Raw genomic sequence first — 20,894 nt, 5'->3', positions numbered from 1 at the left:
GCTATATTTACCTCTCTGTTGTAACGCAGCTCTCATTTGGGAGCTTTGGTGCCCCCTGTCTGCGAAATGCGTCCATAAAAATGAACGTGACCTGTGTGCGTGGACGTCGCGTTTTGGGTCAATCATAAAACACAGCCGTTATTACAATAAAGCAAGAGAATTATACACCAAAGAGGTTGCCACCTCCCCTCTAAGTGCACACTTCGCAGTGTTCATATGTTCACGGGTAATTGAATTTAAGGGGTTGTTGTTGGTCTTTACTAATCGGATTATATGACCTAAGAAGACACAACTTGACCAGGAGGTGAGGAAAGGAACGAGAGCAGACAGTCTGCACTGCGTTGGGTCATTTCCTTGTGGGACAAAATGCCTCTTTTTATAAACCGTGACCAAATATTTGCACATCAGGTGCACCTGTTAGAGCACAAACTGAGGGTAAGTGATTGTGTGCGGCTGGTGATGGTGACATGGGGGATTATTGCTCGATATGGCGATTTGAGTTGATTTAAAGCTCCATTTGTGTTTGCTTGTGATATTGTTCGTGGACAAATTTGACTGTATTTCAGAGGAAAGAGGAGCGAATACTTGAGCTGGAGACAGAGAACGCTATCCTTCATTTAAGACTTGCTGAGGTAAGGAGATTGCTGCCATTAATTACATACAGGATTAAGCTTCCATCCATCAATTTTATTTTATTATTTTCTACTAAAATCACCTTATTATTACGTTCATTCACTCGTGTAGAATGATGTATGCATATTTATATATATGATAGATTTTTTTCTGAATTAACTTTATCTTTGCTGATATTTTTGTTGGACTATCTTGCCTCTAAACACCTGAGTGGGATCGTGTGATTATTATTATTTTTATTAATTCAATTTAAGAAGAATGTGAGTATGATGAGCATGACTCTCTTGTAATCTTTTGAAGTGGTCTAGAGATCTCCAGACTTTATGGAGGCTTTCTCACTGTTTTTTCACTAATTCTTAGTTTAATTAGTTTTCAAGCCACTTATAACTGATTTAATTGAAGAACAATAATCATTAGGCACTTGTTTTACTAGCAGTCTGTTGTAAAAGACACATGATTTCTTCCCATTTCTATTGTTGCATCCATGAAAAAATGTCCGATAACTTAATTTCATAGACATTAAAAATAATTTGCACCAACAAGGGGATTCCCAAAGTTGGCATATTTTAGCATGGTTTGCAGTGTGTATGCAGAAAATCCCTAAAATGACTATCTACAGCAGATGACAGTGTGTTAAAAAACCTCCAGCAAAGACCTGACACAGGAACAGAGAGTCGGTCCATTTACTGTTCACTGAAGCTTTGTTAGATATGATCTCCATGGAAGGATGGTTATCAAGAATTCATTCTTAAGGAAGGGGAAACGGGGAGAAATGGCTTGGGTATGACAAATGACACGAGCTGGACTGAAAATCAGTGGAAACAGGTCTTATGGAGAGATTGATCCTCCCTAGAACCTGAACGTTAATGTTATTGAAGCAGTGTGGGATCATCTTGACAGCATCCAAAGAAGAGCTTTGGAAAGTCCTTCAAGAAGCCTGGAGAACTATTCCTGAAGACTATTAAGAAATGACAAGAAAGCTTGTCTAATAGGGTTCAGGCTCTGTAGAATAAAGGTGGTCAAATATACCAGATATTGGCTTTCGGTCTAACTGGAATTTTACAAACTCTATTTTTGCTTTGCATGCTGTATTTCCAATTCTGTTTGTAAATGCTTTACTAAATCACTGCACCTTTTGTTTTATCCTTGTCAGTGTTTAGGGAAACTACGCCGGAACCATGAAGCGGACAGTAAGGCCGAGAGCCGTCGCCTGCTGAAAAGGAACATATCCCAGTCAGCCCTTGTAAAGCTCCACTCTCAGGTCCAGGTACATGTCTGCTTTGTACATGGAAGTTTCTGCAGGTCTGAATGTTAAAAAAAAAAATCCAGGTGCAGGTAATCTGAATACACACACAGCGCACACACACGAGATTTGTCCTGTGTATCGATGGCAGGCTGTGAAGCAGGACCTGAGTGAGGTGTTTGCGGCGTACGTGAGCTTTGCCTCAGAGTTTGAGGAGCAGAGCAAGCTGCTGCTAGAGAAAGTCGAGCAAGCTACCTCTTGTCTGAATGGTCGCCATGGAGATGAACTTCAAGGTGAGTGTCTGAATGTGTGGAACCACAAGTTAACATAGATGTAGCATCTTTTACATCTCCTGGAGGTCACATGTCTGAAATAGCTTTCTTTAGCTGACACTTAAGGTTAATTTCAACTACTTGTTACTGTCGAAACCTTGAAAATTTGGACTTTGGGAGGAATCCTGGGTGAAGATAGATGGAACAAAAGAGCAGCCTCGCTGATTTCCTTTTCTAGAGAACTTTAAATTAACTGTTAACTGTGCAAGTGTTACTTTTACTGTGAATTCATCGCCTCTCGGCGTCCTTGTTCGATCATCGTACAAGTTGGATAATGGAACACGCTGTTGCTTTTGTGCACAGAGCTGAAAATGATGTCTTCATTCAGGGCTGCGCAAACATGTGGGTAGCTTCGCAATTGAAAGAGCTCACATACATCCATATGAAATTTGCACTAGTACAAGTACAATATACAATTAGACAACAGGCATTTGACTTTACACAATGCGAAGCACTGCAGATGAATTGCATGGATATACAAAGCCCCCCATAAAATATGCAAAGTAACTCCGAAGAGCCAAAATGACCACTGATTCAAATGTTTATCAAGAAACATTAAATCTATTCTGATCTGTTAAAAAGAGTTTTTTTTTTTTAAAAAAAATCTCATATGCCACTTTTGGTTTTTAAATCCCAGCCAGTGAGTTTAAGAGCTCCTCAGTCTGAACTTGTTTCAAAAGAGGGAAATGTTTTCTGCCACTCTCTTCCAGTAATTTGCTCAATCTGTGCATCTTTAATTCTGAAGTGATTCACAAGCTACATGCTTCCTGTTTCTCAGTCAACATAATCCTCTCAAGCAGTCCCTCCCCTTCGCTTTCTCCCAACCTGTCCTTTCAGATCAGTGAAGGTGGACAGCTGTTCTGTACTATACAATCCCACTAGTCAGCTGGTCAGCCCCTCTCACACGATTGGTGGAAAGTGATCTTGTCACACACGCCAGTCAAGCTAAGCCTGAGCACACATGCACCATATGTACCATAAGCTGCTTCAAAGAAAATGTATTTTCTTGAGGTCTCTTTGTTGATGCTAGTTGATAAAGTTGGGGAGAAGTGAGAAGTCCAGTTGTTATTTTCTGCTGTTTGCTCTGTTTAGAGGATTTCATTTGTGTATCACTTGGGATTTTGCTTTTGAGTATGTTCTTTTTCTCAGACTGTTGGGTGATGTTTAATGGCTCCACAACCTCTGCTTTGTACTGAGCTGATTAGGTGTCCACACTAAGAATTAGTCACAAACTACTTTTGTATGATGTGTGTACATGTGTGCTCAAAGGTAAAAGACTTGCCTGAATTCAAAGATTTACTCAGAGTTGATTGTTGCATATACAAGCGTTTCATTTGCCGAACTTTAAATTGATTGAGCTGTAGGTTTTTAAGATTGCAATGCATCAGATTTCTCTCTAGAGCTGATCCAGTGTTCGGTGCGGTGTAAAAACAGGCAGATGCACTGGATGTTGAATATCTCTGTGGAATCTCATGATAGAAGACTCGTGTCCAGATCTGCAGGCTCGTGTTGCAGCTTTGGAGCACTCTCTGGAGGAGGAGAGGGAGAGGTGCAGAGCGGAGAGGCAGAGGAGAAAAGAACTTCACAACGCTCTGGTGGTAAGGAGAGATGTTTTAGTGCAAGAGCCTGTGTTCTGTTCATCAGTCAGGGATGACAGATAAACGCAGCTAATCTAACAATGCCTTACGGTTGGTTTTGTTTGCTGCAGGAGCTGAGAGGGAACATCAGGGTTCACTGCAGGGTGCGCCCTGTTCTATCTTTCGACCATGTCCAGCCCTCCGCCTGTGGATCAGGGTTCGTCATCATGTCTCCACACTGTAAAACACAGCCTGAAAATGTAGACATCAGAGCAAATCATGCTGGAAAATTTGTTTATCATTGTCCCTGTCTTTATCAGGCCCGCATCATCAGAAGAAGTAGTCCATACAATCAGTGATGTGAGTTTTACAGGCACTCAAAATTGCTTCCCATTCATTGCTGCTCGTCTGCTGCAGTGCTTTCACTTTGTGTGTTTTTGCAGGACACTGTGATGGTGAATTGCCTGAGAACAGGGATTCCAGTGCAACACAAGATGTTTGAGTTTGAGAGGTAAAACAAAACGCTGACATAATGATGCAGTGTGTGTTCTGATTTTTCTTCTTTTCATTTTGGCAAATGTATTTCTTCTAGGGTCCATGGACCAGATGGCTCCCAGGATGCTGTGTTTGAGGAAATCAAGTCACTCTTTACATCCCTGTTAGACGGGTGAGTGTGCAACGAAAAGCACTTCAAGTACTTCAAGTCATTCCGATACAATCATTTCACAACATGAAAAAAGAACAAACTGAGCAACATGATATGACTGCAGGGCTTCACTAATAGTTGAATATCATCTCTCTTCGTGCTTTGCAGCTATAATGTGTGTATCATGGCATATGGGCAGACAGGCAGTGGGAAAACTCACACCATGATGGGATCCCAGCCGCTGGAGGAGCACTCAGGAATGCAGCAGGAGGCTCAGCAGGGTATTATCCCCAAGGCGGCCGCTGAGGTCTTCCGGTGAGAGAAATGCCTGCCAAATGTTAATAATTATCATAATTACTCTCTTCCGTGGACACCACTGTAGGATTTTGTTCATTAAATGTTTTTAGTGCACATCTAGAGCTGAAACTCTTTTATTTTATTTTATTTTATGTTTTTCAGGCTTATCTCTGAGAAGCCACCAGAGAGTTACACTGTGGAGGTGTCGGTGATGGAAGTGTATAACAACGAGGTGTATGACCTGCTTGCCAAAGATGAGCAGGGAAACGCTGCGGGCCAGCGGCGGGACGTCATCACCACCTCCTCTGGTACCAGCCAGGTCACCTGCCTCACATATGAGTGAGTACATTTAGGTCTTAGGTGACTGTGTGGGTTATATTTAGAGATATCAAAGCTTTTGATTTTTTTTTTTAAAACAGTATTATGCTCTTTCTTTCCGCCAGTCGACACAATTTATTGAGGTCTTAATGTAATGTATGTGACATGCTTTGGTAAAAATTCCACAAAAAGACACCACCACTGCATCCTTTTCAGCCATGAATTTACAAAGTGTAGAGTGAGTCTCTTGATTCCACATTCTCTTCTTTGGAGTCTGCCTCTTTTGAGATCTGCGGTAGTCAGTAACCCATGAGGCACTTTATTACCATATGAAAGCACATACAGTGAAAGCCTGAAAGCTCACACCCAAACACACCAAAGTGATTACTTGACTGGCAGTTTGATTCTCAAATACTTACATTTTCCTCTTCTGCAGTTTAAAGACAGTCGCATCAGGACAAAAAACTCAAAGGAATAAAATGGTCCATGACGGTGCTCCATCCTGCAAAGCTGAGCTGTGAACTGTTGTTAAAGAAAGTTGGAACCTGACTGAGGAAGAATATTGTTTTTCATTTGTAAATTCCATGCCTGAAAGATAAAGTACTAACTGTTTATTTTTTTTTTCTTTTAACATCCTCAGAGGGGGACATTCTGAATATGCTTCTACTTACACATTTAGTAAAAAGGCAACAGAAGAATAGCTATTTGTTTGGGTGTAGTTAATTATTCTTGACCTAAGAACGCCAAACTTTCTTGGAAAGAACAGAAAATAATCAGGTTATTCAATCAAACTGTCAAATCATTTCATAAAGAGCTTCCTGTATTACAGAGAACTGTGAAATTAAGAGAGAGATAATTGCTTCTACAAAAGTGGGGTTATTTAAGCCCCACTTGTGCTTTTTTTCTTATCTTTTATAGCAGGATGTTATTGTCATCTCTTTAAATGCAATTGTCTTTTGTTTGATAGTACAATGGACCACACAAGCAATAGAATTGACAAGAAATCCTTTGCAGGCGAGAGTGGCTGCAAAGCCACATTCAAATAGAAAAAAAGAATATTGACGGCATTTTTAAAAAATGTTAATGAATTTCACTTTGTCTTACAGGCCTGTGCGTAATACCTCTGAGGTGATGCAAATTATCAACAGCATTCTGAAGCTCAGGGCTCACAGTCCCACCCTCATCCACAGGGACTCCTCACGCTCTCACCTCATCGTCACCCTCACCATTTCCTCCAAGAGCCTCGACGCACTCGCCCTGGGTGAGACACATTCGTACAAGCGCTCTCAGAATCGTTTGCGTTTGCACCAATGACACATTTCCTGCATTCTTCACTCTGTCGTTTAGCACGCAGGCTCCAGAGTGCCAAAAAGGACATGCAGGGCTCCACTCATAAGGAGTGTTGGAGTCCACGCTGTCGTCGTGCCAACCCCGCTGCACGCCACTCACCTGACAAGTTGTTTGCAAGCCCCGCCTCCTCTCCATGTCCTTCCCCTTGTTTTTCTCCTTGTCCTTCCCCAAAACACAGCATCTCACAGGCTCCGTTCAGGACTAAGCTGCAACTGGTGGACCTGGCAGGAAGCGAATGTGTTGGTAGGAGCTCAGTGCTGAAGGATGTTCTTTGAATTTGTAGGAATTATAGGAACATAGGTCCATGAGTAGTGTTGGATGCATTAGGTAATAGTTTAACTGGTAAATGAACCCATCCTAGTATGGCAAACTGCAAAATAGGGCTTGAGGTTTTAAAACATGATAATTCTGCAGCTTAAAACTTATATGGCAACATTTCAGTCTAAACAGGCTGACGCCATTTGAGTTTTTGATATCAGAATTTCCGTTGCCATCATTTGGTGTTTATTTGGGTGGAACATGCTGCTTAATGGAGATTTAAATCTGCTCAAATTTAACATTTTAACAAAAGTCTGAAGCATGAAACATGTGGTTATTCCAACAATGAGACTTCAAAGCATATGTTCAAAGTTACAGCTTTCTGTAATTGCCCCTGACCTATTAACTGTTTCACTGAACAGATCAGCTAACTTTCAGTCATCTAAATGTTTGAGCCAGGTATGACTGGAGGTTCGGGTGCAGCTTTGTGGGAGGTGTCATGTATAAACCGCAGTCTCTCAGCTCTTTCCGATGTCCTGGGAGCTCTGGCTGAACAGAGACCACACATCCCCTACAGAAACAGCAAACTCACACATCTGCTACAGGATGCCATAGGTGAGACACAAACTAATGTTCATTCTTTTTAAGGACCAATGACACCTGCTAAGCCACTGGTAAAGAGATATTCCACCTCACAACGTCCTCATCCTGCTGACACATCACACATCCCGACACTGCCTCACTAACACCACTGTGGAAGTTTGTAATTAGATATGAAATCTTTTTATCTCATGTTCGAATTCAAATCTGCTCATGTTCTTCTCCATCTTGTCCACCAGGTGGCGACGCCAAGCTGCTGGTGATGCTGTGCGTCTCGCCGACGCAGCGCTTCATCACAGAGTCCCTGCAGTCTCTTGCTTTTGGCACACGGGCCCGTCAGGTCCAGAAGGAGCGACCCCAAAGAAGAACGAATGCACTCAAAGTTAAGTGACAGACAGTGGAGGATGTAAATCTTTGCAGATGTGGCGGCAAAGCAGATCTTTTAGCGATCATGCAGGCAGAGAGAGAGAAAGAGAGTAGAAGTAGAAAGCGACATTAAAGGGATGAAGGATCCTTCCTTATGGTCGTTATCTTCTTACATGATGCAGCGTTAAGTGTCAGAACTGTTCATTAGACTGTATCTGTGGAACCTTAAACTGAGAAATCAAACGGATAAACCCATTTTCACTGCCTTGAGCAGTAAATATTTCTGTGGTGCGATTATTGGACATCTAAAGACATGTTTTGTTTTTATTAGCTACATTTTGGGTAAAACTAAAAAATACTGATGTATTTTGTTTAAGTACAACTTGGTAGAATTTAGAATAGAAGTTTTTAGCATATTATAAACTTCTGTGTGTAATTAACATGTCTAATTTGGGTTACATAATACTGCATTTAGAACCTACTGATTTCCAATTTAAAACTTGTGTTTATCTACACCAGCATTAATGTATAGATCATAATCTTTGACGGAGCTGCACTGTATGATGCAAAAGCATTGTAGTCTGTATGTGCTCATTTATTTTATTATACCTGCAGCTGCTTTGCCTTCAGACTTTTAGAATAATCGGCTGCAGTTATGTTAGTATTTATACACACTGAACGTGTAATCGCATTTTTTTTGTGGCAAATCTTTCAAAAACCTTGCTAGAGTATAAAACTGTGTATCAGTTTTGTTCCAGCACTTACTGTCAATAGATAATAAACAACAGTGCTAAAGTACATTGTGCCGTCTGTCTAAAACTAACCAATTATGTCCCCTTTATGACTCACAAAAGGCTTTCTATCCAAACCTCTTCTTCGGTGGGGAAGCTGTATGCAGATTGCAGAAGATAACGCGGGGCGCAGCAGTGTTATTTCTAGCTTTCTCTTTTACAGTCACTCGATGGGAGCTGGCAAGTAGAATATTTTTGCAAAAACACATTTCTAGTAGGGGGCTGTAAAACTGTCCGCTGTGGAATCAGAGAAGTACTTTAGCTGTTGATTATTTGCAAAGGCAAATATATTCTGTTGACTCCAGTTTAATATTTCAGTTGAAAACAAGTAAGGCTATTATTCCCTCTAAGGTGAAACACTTGGAAACCATCCCAGAGTAAAATAACACTTTATCTGCTAATTAAATCTTTTTCATCACCTCCCCTTAGCTACACATATTCTCAGCTTTTTAATCAGCCTCCTCCTACCAGCACTCTGCAGACTGCGCTGGGTGTATTGAAGTTCTAATCCATGCAGTCCCAAAGCTGACATGAGCCACCCAGACATGAAAGCTCAAAGGTTTTTTTTAAACTGCAGGCGTAGAGATAAACAGTGACGGAACAAAAAAAAAAAAAAACGAGATCGTAACAAGAGTGACAAGATAATAAACAAGAAAACTCAAGGAGCATCTTTTGTTTGGAGAGATGCGAGGGAAGAAAGTGACAAAAAGAGAGGTGAGAAGAGTGAGGAAAAATGGAAATAAAGGAATGTGAAAGTGTGACAGAACGTGAGCTTTTTAGGTTTGTCTAACAAAGTCAGAGATAATTTCTAACTTGATGATTTATCGTGGGGGTCCGGATGTGGATGATTTGGTCATTTCCAGGATTTCCTCACATGAATTAAGTAAATATCTTCAGTTCAGTGCCTTTAGGTGACAAAGTCAATTCTGAACCAATTAGAATTCTGATGTCAGGAGCAGAGGTTCAGTCTCCACCGAAACGTTTTGGCTCCATTTGTCACGACATAGGACCTGATGATGATAACGACTTAACTTTTGCATCTTACATTTTATCAAATATATGCTAGGAGCTTAGTACAGAGAAGTGCTCATTTTGAAATAAAAGCAACATTTCAAGAGCTTTGCAGTGAGTCTCACCTATGATTTAAGGCAAATCAAAAGTGAAGTAAAACTGATTCCAGCTGACACATTTTGGTACATCAATGAATCTTAAAGAAAGGAAGAAAACAAAGTTTTAGCATGGATTCAGATTCATTTCTGTTTTTATGTAAACTTATGTAAACTGAGTGGGCCCAAAGTCAAACTCAGCTCAACAAGAAAACCATCACCTGTAGAGCTGAAACATGACATTAGATTTTTATTAAGTCAAGCAAACTGTTACAGTCAACAGTTACATAAGTTACATGTTATACAGTATTGATCTAATCCTCTTTTTTTTTTAAACCAGGGTGCCCCCCCCCCAAACATAGAAACAGCAAATCCATACAAGCGCAGGCAAGTAAGTAGTAACAGCACAATACATTCATCAACTCAACGATACGTTTTGAACGAACAATAAGGCAAATAGAAGAAAAAAAAAAGTAATGGAAAAGGATGGCAGACATTTTCTAAGAAATGAGCCAAAACAAGGCATAATGTATCTTCTAGGCCTCAAAAAGGCTGAATCACACAGAATTTCTCTTTCTGAACATCAGCTGCTGCGGTACCAAACGAGGAGAGGCTTCTCGTTAGAGGGCAGGTACACAGTAAAAACGGGGATCCGAGGGAAAAGCTGCCTTCAGTGGTGTTGAATGGTTTGTACCTGGTGCCGGTCATGTTCCTCTGAACACTTAATATTTATCAGAAACAAAAAGAGAGGCAGGAGTTTTGATGTACATCTACAGCTTCAAATCATTTACATTTTGTGGCTAGAAAAAAAATTATGGAAGCCGAGTATCCTAAAAAATTAAAATAATCAATGGCTTAGTGTTTCTTTCGGACATTTCCTAATGTCATCGTGGGCAGAAGCGGCTCCACTGAACCTGGCAAGACAGAAAAATGTAATCTCTTGGTATACGTTTCCCTGGGGTTAAGGTAAGTGGATGGATATGTACACACGTGGTCAAAGCAACTATACGCTCCCCCCCCGATCTTCATTTCAGCCATATAAAAATCATCACAAGACAACACAATCAGTTGCTCATTCTTAGTGGAATAGTCAGTCCAGATAACAATGGAAACAAAACACACCCCAGCTGGTGCTCAAACTTTTCATGTAGAGCTCAGTATTGGAAAACTACTGGCCTGCCAAAACTGTAAATGTTTTTATTGTTTTTCCAAAAATACGATGTAAATAAAAAAAAAAAAAGAAAAGAGAACAGCATTCACTCAATGCCATTTTGAGCCACCAGGTGGCAAAACTATGATGGAGAACTAAAGATAAATGCAGCCTGTCTTCATATTTCCTTCTTTTGAGTTTTTTTTCCTTTTTTTTTTTTTTTTTTTAAAACAACAACATCATCAACGTACAGATAAGAAACTAAATCAAGTGGCTTGCCAAAAAGTTATTTTCATGTATAACGGTAAACATGGGATTTCATCTCAAGAAATCCAGAAGAATAAAAGTTGTGTGGCAGTGCTGAAAAGAATGAGTGAGAAACTTCTCTCGGAACACCATAGACAGACCGACGAGGCTGGACGTTGGAGACTCTCCGCCCAACACAAACCACAACGAGACAGAGATATGACGAGAAAAAAAAGAAAAAAAAAAAAGAACGCTCGACTGAGGAAAAGTGGGCAACAACAATGCTCCTCTTCTTCGATGGCGAGGTTTGGAGTGCAGGGGGTGTGGTGCTGGTGGAGGGATGGGCACCTGACCGTGTTTGTCCTCTGCCGCCAACGCTGCTCTCCCTTTTTACCCAGCCGCCATCATTCCATCCAGTCTCCTTCGTCGAACTCGGACTCATCCTCGGAGTCCGAGTACTCAACGGCAATGCGGCGTGAGAGAATGGTGGCCACATCATTCCCGACTCGCTCATGTTTAGCCTCTTGTTCTCGCTGCTCCTCCACTTTTCGCAGCTGTATGCCTATAGCAGGGAAATGAGAACCAACTTAATCATTAGCTATATTACATAATCAGATACTTAATATACAATTAGGTCCACAAATATTTGGATAATGCTGTTACATTTGCTATTTTAGCTGCTAAAAAAGACAAGATTTCAAATCTCTTACGATGAATATGGGCTTAGAGTACAGGCTCTTACTTTGAGAACGTTATAATCCACACTGACGGGAGAGTTTAGAAATTACAACTCTTACATATTCTTAAATAAGTTAAAGTAAAAGGCCTGGTGTTGATTACAAGTGTGGAGGCTGTTTCTTGTGACTCCATGACCCACCGCTGAAAAGCGCTTTCAGAGCACTCGAGGCATTTGCATTAGGCTACAGAACTAAAACAAACCATAAAATAGATGAAGAGGCTGTTAGGAGTGGATAAATCAGCAGTTTGGTACATACTAAGAGATGCGCTAGTGAGCTCATCGGTTTAAAAAGGCCATTTTTCATGGAGGACATTGGTGGTGGATGACCACAAGAGGCTTTTTCATGGTAAAGACACACTGGTAAAGACAATATCCAGTCCACTAAAGAACACTCTCCAGGATATGGTAATATCACTATCCAAGTCTAGCTAAAAAAATAAAACACAAGACTTCAGAATACAGATGGTCCACCACAAGCTGTAAACGTTAAATAATATGAAAGCCAGATTAGACCACTTCTGAAACAGCTGTCTTTGATCCAGAGCAGGCATCATTACCTATGAAACATGTCTCCTCTCTGATAACCTGGAATTAATTATCATGGCTAAAAGACAACTAAAAGAAGAGTATTATTTTGCACATTATAGCCATAGCCTGTGTAATCTGTGCACTGTTCAGTCCGTATGAATTTCAAATATCTCCCACACGCCTTTCCATCACTTTCATGGTTAAATAAAGGGTGAGAAACATTAACGGAATAGTGACAGATGTGTGATCGACTTGATGCCAACACTTTAACATACTGACTGAGGCCATTAATGTTGCATATCTCATGTCTGTAAAGGGCTATATTTAACGGTTTCACAACTCCACAGCAAGGATGTCTCATTTGGTCAAATTTCTGTCAGTCAGACTCGTCCTTCGCTTCTGTCCTCACTTACTATGCTCGCATCGCTGGTGTGAAGGACGGAGACGCTATGGGAAGACATGAGGAGAGGACCTAAGGATGTACAAATTGGGACAGAACAATGGGCCTAAAGCTAAAACTAAAGGCAGAAAGATCCAAAATCGTCTTAGGAGAGATGCTTTTACTGCCTCCCTTCTCAGATGAAAATTTTTTCTCTGTTGAAGATCGAGGACTAAAAATGGCAAAAAGAAACCTGAAGACAATTTCTACATTTTAAAAAGCTGTGATTTTAACAACCTTATCTCCAGTTTGGATGGGAATACTTAAACTTTTTTCCCATATTCAAGTTACTATTGAAAAATCTTAAATTAGAATATTATTAAATAAAATGGATGACAAAAACAGAAAATTCCTCAGATTTTTGAGACAATCACGACTTAGAAGATTAATTTGAACATTTTTCTTATAAACCGCATGTCACCTTTTCTGATAGCCTCCAACAGGACACTGCGTGCATCGCTGATGGGCGGCAAGTTGGCTGGATGGTGCCTCTTGGTCCCCACATCGTGCATGGTGTGGGGTGGCGGGGAGGCCATGGCTCCTGCTGAAGGGAAAGCTGGCACAGGTGGAGGGCCTGATGGACAGGGCGATGAACTCCGTGCGCCAACGAGAGGCAGAGGAGGTGGTGGTGGGGGAGGAGGCAGGATGGTGCCATCCGACTGAGTCCCCAAGCCTGAAGATTGGCCCTTTTCCAGGACGTGCTGCAGACGGGCCGGAGATATGGAGTGGAGGGGAGGCGCTATGGGCGGTGGGGCTGGGTGGAGCACTCCCGGGGCAATCTGGAGTGGAGCAGGAGGAGGCGGGATGGCCGGAGGCTGCTGCTGGATAGGTAAAGGAGGAATGGGAGGCGGAGGGGTGCCCCGCAGGCCTGTGGAGGGTAAGGGCGGCGGAGGAGGAGGAAGTGGAGGAGGTGGTGGAGGAGGAGTGCTGGAGTTGAGGCCTGCTGTCCTGGCCGGGGACTGAGGTCTGCTGTCGGAAAAACCTGAACTGGAGCTGGAGGGAGCATGAAGACATTATAATTCCATTACAATTATTTTTCTTCACAGTAAAACAATACACGAGATCCACCTTCAGCCTCCCTCTTTTCATACAACATAATGTATGTAACTCTCAAAATTCTTGTTTCAAAATGAGGTGGCTGGAAAAAGTCAGTTTTCAGTCAACTGATGGCATCAACATCCTCTTAATTAGCTAACAAGCTGATTAAATCTTCAAGCACCCATTGTTTGGATATAAAAAAAAAAAAAAAACTTCCAGCTGCTTATGTGTCGTGTGAAAACCAAAAGTTTGATAATGAGGTTTCTGAGGAAGCGGAAGACAACACGCTAGTGTGAAAAAAAAAAAAAAGACAAGACGTTCAACACCAACTGAGCTGCAGGGACTGGTGAAAGATATGCTGCCGGCGGCAGCTTTTTGAAATCGCGATGTTTCATAAGTTGGGGGAAAGTTTTCACTCAGGGACGTGGGCACATGAGCGGTTAAGGAAAGCTGCGTATCAGGAATGACTGTCAGAGTTTAAACTCTACTGTAATTCGCACCTTTAAGACAGAATCTCAACAACGTTGGACACTGTAGCCGTGAGGGTAAAAATAGCCACTAACTAGGACACTGCAACATAAAGGCCGACATGCTCACAATAACGTTTCCTCCTCCGGAGAAAATTTCACTGCAGAGAGAAAGCGCAGTGACAGGCAGAGACGGGGGGGGGGGGTTAAAGTGTGGTGTATTTCCTGTAAGCGCACTTCAGCCCGTGTATGTAATGATATCTCCTCAATTCTCTGCATTTAATGGCAAGTGCAGTTTTTGGGAGGAGGGTGAAGTGAGAAAATGAGGAGAACAATGGCTGCTACTAATCAAAAAAGAAGAGAGAGCTAAAGGTGAGATGAAGACAGAAAGGTAAATAAAACTGACGGAGACGAGAAGTGACCGAAAGTAAAAGGGGATGATGGCTTCAAGGTCAACAACAAAAAATAAATGTAGAAAATATCAATTAGATTTCTCTGGTGTTGCCTTAATCATTCCCTCTGATCTCTCTTACCACTCAACAGCAGAACATGCAAGCAGCTGAAAAACAGCCTGTGATATGCTCAGTGGCCTTGATACGCTATTGATCCTGCCCTTCTCAAAGCCTTTTTTCCTTTTCAAATCTTTGGCTCACAAAATCCACCACTCGATCTCGCTTTCCCTGTCCTTTTCTGGTCTGTTCTAACAGCAAAAGATCCTAACCAAATGGGAAATAAAAGTACTTATATGGCACAGATGAGAAATGCAAAGAGAATGGATAGAATTGTAGTTTTTATGCCTGAGCGCTTGTTAAATCTTAGGTCATGTGTCGTACCCCACCTGATCACAGAGGGTGGCTTGATCTCTCCCAGTGGGTGCATGGGAGGTGGCGGCGGCGGAGGGTCGTGGGGTCGGGAATACATTCTGTCCCCGGTGCGGTTCAGCAGCTCGTTCATCTGGCTGTAGGGCAGTGCTGCCAGCGAGAATGGCCCGTCCAAATGCTCCATGTACAAGGGAGCCCTGAGCGGAGACGAAGATCTTTATCACTTGCCATTAAGCGACTCTGGCTTGGGTTCATGTTTCTGCGGTAACTTTAACATGGGTAAAGTCAGGACTCGAATCGCACATCAAAGATCTGCTGAAGTCATGTTGTAGGAGTCAGAAAAAGGATAAAAGTATGTACATATTTGGGCGGCAGAACTGGGTTTTCCACACCACCATGTTTGGAACCAATGTGACAGACAAAACCTATAAACTAAATATATAAATCAGAGTTCTATTCGCATCTGTTTGAATTTTTACACTATTTTATATTTTATTCTAAATCAAAAATATGTACGAAAATAACTTCAAAAATGTTTTCATAAATCATCTAATCACTTCTGTGCTTGAATAGCTGCTCAAAACTGTCTGTATTATTGGTTAAAGAGAGATAACATAACCCTCCAACATATTACAGACCAGATGCAAAAGAACTTGTTTATTAATCTCAATCATGAAACTCGGCTCGAGAGCCTGATTGCCCAACTCTAGTGCGCACACTCCACTACCTAGTCATCTGAATATAAAGAAAACTAAAAAAAAGACATGACAATGAATGTGGTGTCAAAAGAAGAAGCACTATCAACAGATGTAAAGTCAGAGCAAAGGGTCTTGCAGAGGTACAAAAGAAATGGTTGCATAACAAACAAGACAGAGCAGCATCATCAGCCCACACAAAGACGGCAACAGCAGACTCAACACGACCGGCCCTATGAAGACTACGTCAGCAAGGTCCTCCAACCACGTCAGAGCATAACTGTGATGCGCCACTGCATTTATCTATAGCACCATAATTAGTATATTATAAACAAAAATAAAGTCTATTACAATAAGGGTCACTAAATTCTCATTTCTCTCTTCTTTTAATCATTATCTCCATTAGCTTAACGGCTCCAGCAATGTGTGTATGCATTCTTCCCTTACAGACAACCAAGTTGTGTGCATGAAAAGGCGTTCTCGTGGTTTTGCATAATTTTTTTGCATGATTTGCGTATCTAACCCTGGCACATCGGGAGGTATTTTGAAAAGTTGCAATTTACACATTTATTTTACATTTTGAGAAACATATTCTAACTCGTTAATGTTCCATCATGTTAAGAATGTCTTATCTCTGCCACGGTGTGAGTCTCATCTGTTTAACAGGACACGGTCGTGCTGCACGCGGGTTTTGATTTGAAACGTTTTTGGTTTTTTTTTATGTCCAGTGCCACAGTGTCACAAACTCGATGCTCTCATAGACTGGGCGAGTCTGCCCTTCACTGGCACTGTGGGTATATGTCAATAACATAGAATAAAAAGAATAATCCATTCAGAACCATCTAAAATCAGGCACACAATGGTACCCATTTTCATGAAATCCATCCTCATCATTGCAGTAAAGATTTTCTGTCAGGTGTTTGCGGTACCAAGAACTCCACCAATTTGCATCAGCTCTTCTCATATTACTTACCCTGACTGGCAGGGACATTACTGAACACGAGAGGCTCTGGAGCTTTGAGGCACAAAGTACAATCATTACTTTGAAGCACCTTAATCACTCCTGTTGTGGCTGCTCGTCTTCAGTGGCAGTTAAGTGTAAATTCAAAGAACCAATTCCGTGTAAACTGGGCACAGTTTGTCGTTGTTGGTCTGAGTGATTACATCCTGCTGACAAATCAGTTTGTCCAATCAGAATTTTTAAAGTCTAGTTTAGTGTAGAATAAGTTAAACATTCTGTATTTATGTCCACATGGTTGTGTGCTCATTTTATTCCCTCCATTTGACAGCTGCTTAGGAACTTCTAGAGGTGGAATCAGACTCCCTTACCTGTTGTCGTGGTAACCGGCAGATCCGTTTGCCTCTCTGTGTTTGTCTTCTGGTATGTCCTGGGCAAGCTCTGCGCCCAGTGCCAGTTTCTGCCACTCTTTCTTCCGATCGTGAGGCGCCCGTGGTACTTTCTCTGGCTCCGGTGGACGGTCGATTGCTTTCAGCTGTTGTGGGGCCGGTGATGAAGGGCAGAAAGAGATGATGGGATGGGATGAAATGGTTCAGGGAAAGACACAGAGATGGTGAGAAACACACGGAGGGCAAACGCACAACAGATGATGTTAGAATGAGGAGAAAGACCGTAATAAAAAGACACGAGAGGGAGACAAGATAACAGGTTAGCTGGCAAGTAGATTATTTTATTCTCCAGAAAAAAAAAAAAAAGGAGCTGTTACAGACTATCAGAACAGGTAAACTTGAGATTTGCACTTGAATGTGTTAATTCAAATAGAGACACAAGTAAAGAAAGAAGTATTTTAAGCGTATTCACACAGACACGATCCCCACCACCACGAAATTAAAAAAAATGTAAGCAGAAGGTGTCCCTTCAGACATGACACTCTTTCCTGAAACTAAATTCTGCTAAACACACCTGATTTTACTTAACTTATGCACATAATTAGTTGAGCTAAACAAACACATCTCAGATTTTTGTCGCCCATGAACTCCCTGCTGGGTTTCCTTTAACTTGGAAGAGTATAGATTTAGCTCTTTGCAAATCACACACAAAGTTATGGAGAAGCTGTATAAAGGAAAGGAAATTTTGTACCTTACAAGCTTGAGAACGGGGAGTGCTCATTCACTGACCAATTCAAATTGTTGTACATGTATATATTTGATGACTAAAGCACCGAAGTTAGTAAAGAGGGCAACAGATGCAGTTATATTCATATCGGTCAAATTCTCAGCACTCCCTGCCTCTCAGACTTCAGCATGACTGACTTGACACAAACAGAGTTGTAAAGAAACTGAGCAGAGAGCTGCTGAAGCAGAAATATTTTAAAAATAGTCACTGTTTTTTCACATACCTGCCCTGGAAGGTCTAAGTACCTATAGACCTGATCATACATGCGGGGGTCCTGCAACTACAAGAACAAAAACAAAAACCACAAGAGAAGCACCAGGGGTGAGGGGTGGGGGTTCAAAAACAAAACTCAATACGGCACAGCAATGAGCACAACACCGCTGCACACAGTCAACAGGGACAAAAACAGAGGGGGTGGCGAGAGCAAGAGAGACAAAAGGGAAAGAGGGGAAAAGAAAAACGCTGTTAAACACAAAATGACAGCATGAGCGACGTCACAATGCAGGTAAGGACGCTACGGCACACAGTCCCACACACACACACACACACACACAGGAATAACAGAGCCTAGCGTCATCCCAAACAGAAAGAGGACTGAGGTAGAAAGGAAAAGAGCACCCTGGAATGGGAGGACAAACGAGAAAAGTGGGATTCTGCACGAGAGGGAAACTTTTCAGAGCTACAGCACACACTGAAGACCGACATGCAAAACAAATGCACACACATGCGCTGGTCAACTCAAAAGAGGATGGCAGGTTATTGCAAAAGAAGAAGAAGAATATGATGAAGGCACATGTGCTACGTAGATACACATACAGTATTAAACACCTTACAGTCTTTAATCAAGCTAAATTACCTACCACTATATGCATTTATGTTGAAAAATATCAGGCTTATTCACAATTTAACTAAGAAAAAAAAACATTCCTGAAACATTTTACAGATAAAGCTGATTTATCCTTTTATTGTCTTATTATCAGTAGATCCTGTGGAAAGACAAAGATGAGCAGTCTGTCTCTTAACACTCATTAACTGTATTTGCAGAAGCAGGATGCTATATGAGAAACCGACTAAGAACCTGTCAACTTCGTGGCTTGTTGTTTTCAATTTGTTTTACAATAAAACATGCAGATGAAGAGCTAATATCATGCTCCAAGACCTTCCTCTGCTTGCCCCCCCCCCCCCCCCCCCCGCTTTTCTTTAGGGAGAGGGGTCTTCTAGCCATTCAAATTATTTCAAGAATTCTATGCCTGCAACACTGGCGCTAATCTTTTCTTAATGTCACATGAGTCCTGTAGGGTGACCTAGCCTTCTTATTCAATAACTGTGTGTTTGCTGGTCTTGAAATAAAACATGGCGGCTGATTCAACACAACGTCAGTTGTGGACAGCATTTCCTGTGGTGTGGCTAAATGATGTTGACTTTCCCGTCCACTGCTGCGGCCGGGCCGCAAAGAGCGAGCGCAGCAATAAATCCTCATGCTAATGCACATTGATTAGCTTCTGATTCATAACGGCCCATTGTCCCCCTGATAGGCCCCATTGGCTGTGGGGAGACCTCCATGCTCAAACACACAAGAACACACACATTCACACATGCGCATCGCCTTAAACTCTCTTCGAACACATGTCAACTATATATCACGTATCAGGAATATTCTATCAGTTCCAGGATGGCGCTGAGTCATGAAAACCTAGCCATAAAAATTAACCTCTGACTCCCTGAAAGGATAGTTGCATCAGTGTTGTAACAACAAATGTGACTTTTAAAAGGGATTTGATCCAATAAGAGCAATCAGAGTGGAGGTTTGAATGATGCAACGAATGTGACAACAAGTCTTTGTGACAGGAAATGAAGGGGTAAACAAGCGAGGGAAGTGTGTGTACATGAGCGAAATTGAGAAATCGCGCTTTTCTGCGTTTGTCACATTGGTTATGAATGTAGCTACTTTCATTGAGCTGCATGGCTGTGCTAATCCATCATCTTTCATCTGAACGGACTGGTGCTGGCGCAGAAAGCCCTGCTGTGTGAGTGTTTGTCTGTGTGCCTACACGTAGATGGGCATACCCACCGCAGGTGTGTATTATCATGCGTCTGGTTGGTTTTCTGCTCATGTTTAGTGTGACAGACTCAGCAGAATTGGAGCTACATAACCCCATAAGGGAGGCCTGTAGAGGCATTCAGCCACTGGACCACCCCCCCACTGCTGACGATAACACAATCCACTCAAACAACACATACAGTAACAGTAGTGCTGCTGATCTGTTAGATTTGGGTTGGGCAGACCAATAAGAGGTACTGCTATTTCTAATAAAGACTATTTTGACAGTTCATCTAAAAAAAAAAAAAAAAAAAATACTGGATGTACAGTTACTGATATCCTACATCACCATAAATCGAATATCTAATAATGGTATCAGAATAACAAATGTCCGTCTATAATTTGTGTATCTGTGTTTTAGTATCTGTAGTTCATTCCCACAACTACAATCCAAGGAGAGGATATTAGTATTAACGTTTGACCAAAGAGCTGAAAAAAAAACAAAAAACAAAAGCAATGTGCGGATTAGTCAAAACTGCAGTCTGAGATATCTTAATGTTAGTAAAGTTTTGTAGTAAATGGCTGGATCCCAAATTCCTTATTTCAACAGAATCACATCTTAGAAATACGAAGCTTTACTGATAGTTTACTCTAAATTTAGGAACGAAAACACATTATTTCAGGTTGGGTTGAGATTTCATTGTTGCAGTGAGTTTAGGACATACTTTGACTTTCGAGCAACAAACTTTTATACAGACAATGGCACAGTTGATACAGCTTTGTCTAGTAACAAAACCGTATCAGCTGCGTTATCTTTCAAGTAAAACTAATGAGCTGACTCGCAGTTCGTTTGGATAGCAGCTGTCTGCATGCCGAGCCTTGATTATGTTTACAACTTGCAGGGAAATTACTCCCAAAAAGTAATCAGTGTCAAGGACTGGAAGGCTTTATCCTGAAGGAAGAACTGGGATGCAGGTGTGCTGACGGGGTTGTTAGTAAGGGGCTGAAAGTTGGCAGCTCGTCTACCCGGAGAAAACCGGATGAGTGAGTGGAAAGTGCGGAGGCAGGAGGAGTGAGGG

At 41.6% G+C, this 20,894-nt stretch overlaps 2 protein-coding genes across 4 annotated transcripts in view; one reads left to right on the top strand and one right to left on the bottom strand.

Moving 5' to 3' along the window:
• The first annotated feature begins 366 nt into the window (after positions 1-366).
• Positions 367-7,692, top strand: kif25 (kinesin family member 25). Its single transcript, XM_072362594.1, has 15 exons — positions 367-435; positions 567-632; positions 1,787-1,900; positions 2,028-2,169; positions 3,703-3,806; positions 3,917-4,002; positions 4,106-4,145; positions 4,229-4,296; positions 4,378-4,452; positions 4,600-4,746; positions 4,891-5,067; positions 6,153-6,307; positions 6,394-6,639; positions 7,114-7,269; positions 7,494-7,692. Exons 1-15 carry the CDS (start codon positions 367-369, stop codon positions 7,643-7,645), a joined length of 1,797 nt encoding a protein of 598 aa, XP_072218695.1. The 3' UTR covers positions 7,646-7,692.
• Positions 7,693-10,899: 3,207 nt separating this feature from the next.
• wasf1 (WASP family member 1) overlaps positions 10,900-20,894 on the bottom strand; it is a 53,045-nt gene continuing 43,050 nt past the window's right edge. The window contains exons 6-10 of one of the 3 annotated variants that reach the window (XM_072362329.1): positions 17,998-18,054; positions 16,970-17,133; positions 14,963-15,142; positions 13,041-13,612; positions 10,900-11,475 (exon numbers count right to left, since the gene is read on the bottom strand). In XM_072362329.1, coding sequence (XP_072218430.1) covers positions 11,318-11,475; positions 13,041-13,612; positions 14,963-15,142; positions 16,970-17,133; positions 17,998-18,054 — 1,131 coding nt within the window. In that variant the 3' untranslated portion in view covers positions 10,900-11,317. The remainder of the gene's footprint in view (positions 11,476-13,040; positions 13,613-14,962; positions 15,143-16,969; positions 17,134-17,997; positions 18,055-20,894) is intronic. The other 2 variants (XM_072362331.1, XM_072362330.1) reach the window with 2 other exon arrangements.

Source organism: Leuresthes tenuis, unplaced genomic scaffold (genome assembly GCF_036924035.1).
Source record: "Leuresthes tenuis unplaced genomic scaffold, fLeuTen1.0.hap1 SCAF_13, whole genome shotgun sequence".
Classification (NCBI taxonomy): Eukaryota; Metazoa; Chordata; class Actinopteri; order Atheriniformes; family Atherinopsidae; genus Leuresthes; species Leuresthes tenuis.
The sequence above is the reverse complement of the archived record's forward strand: the minus strand, read 5'-3'. Positions and strand labels throughout refer to the sequence as shown.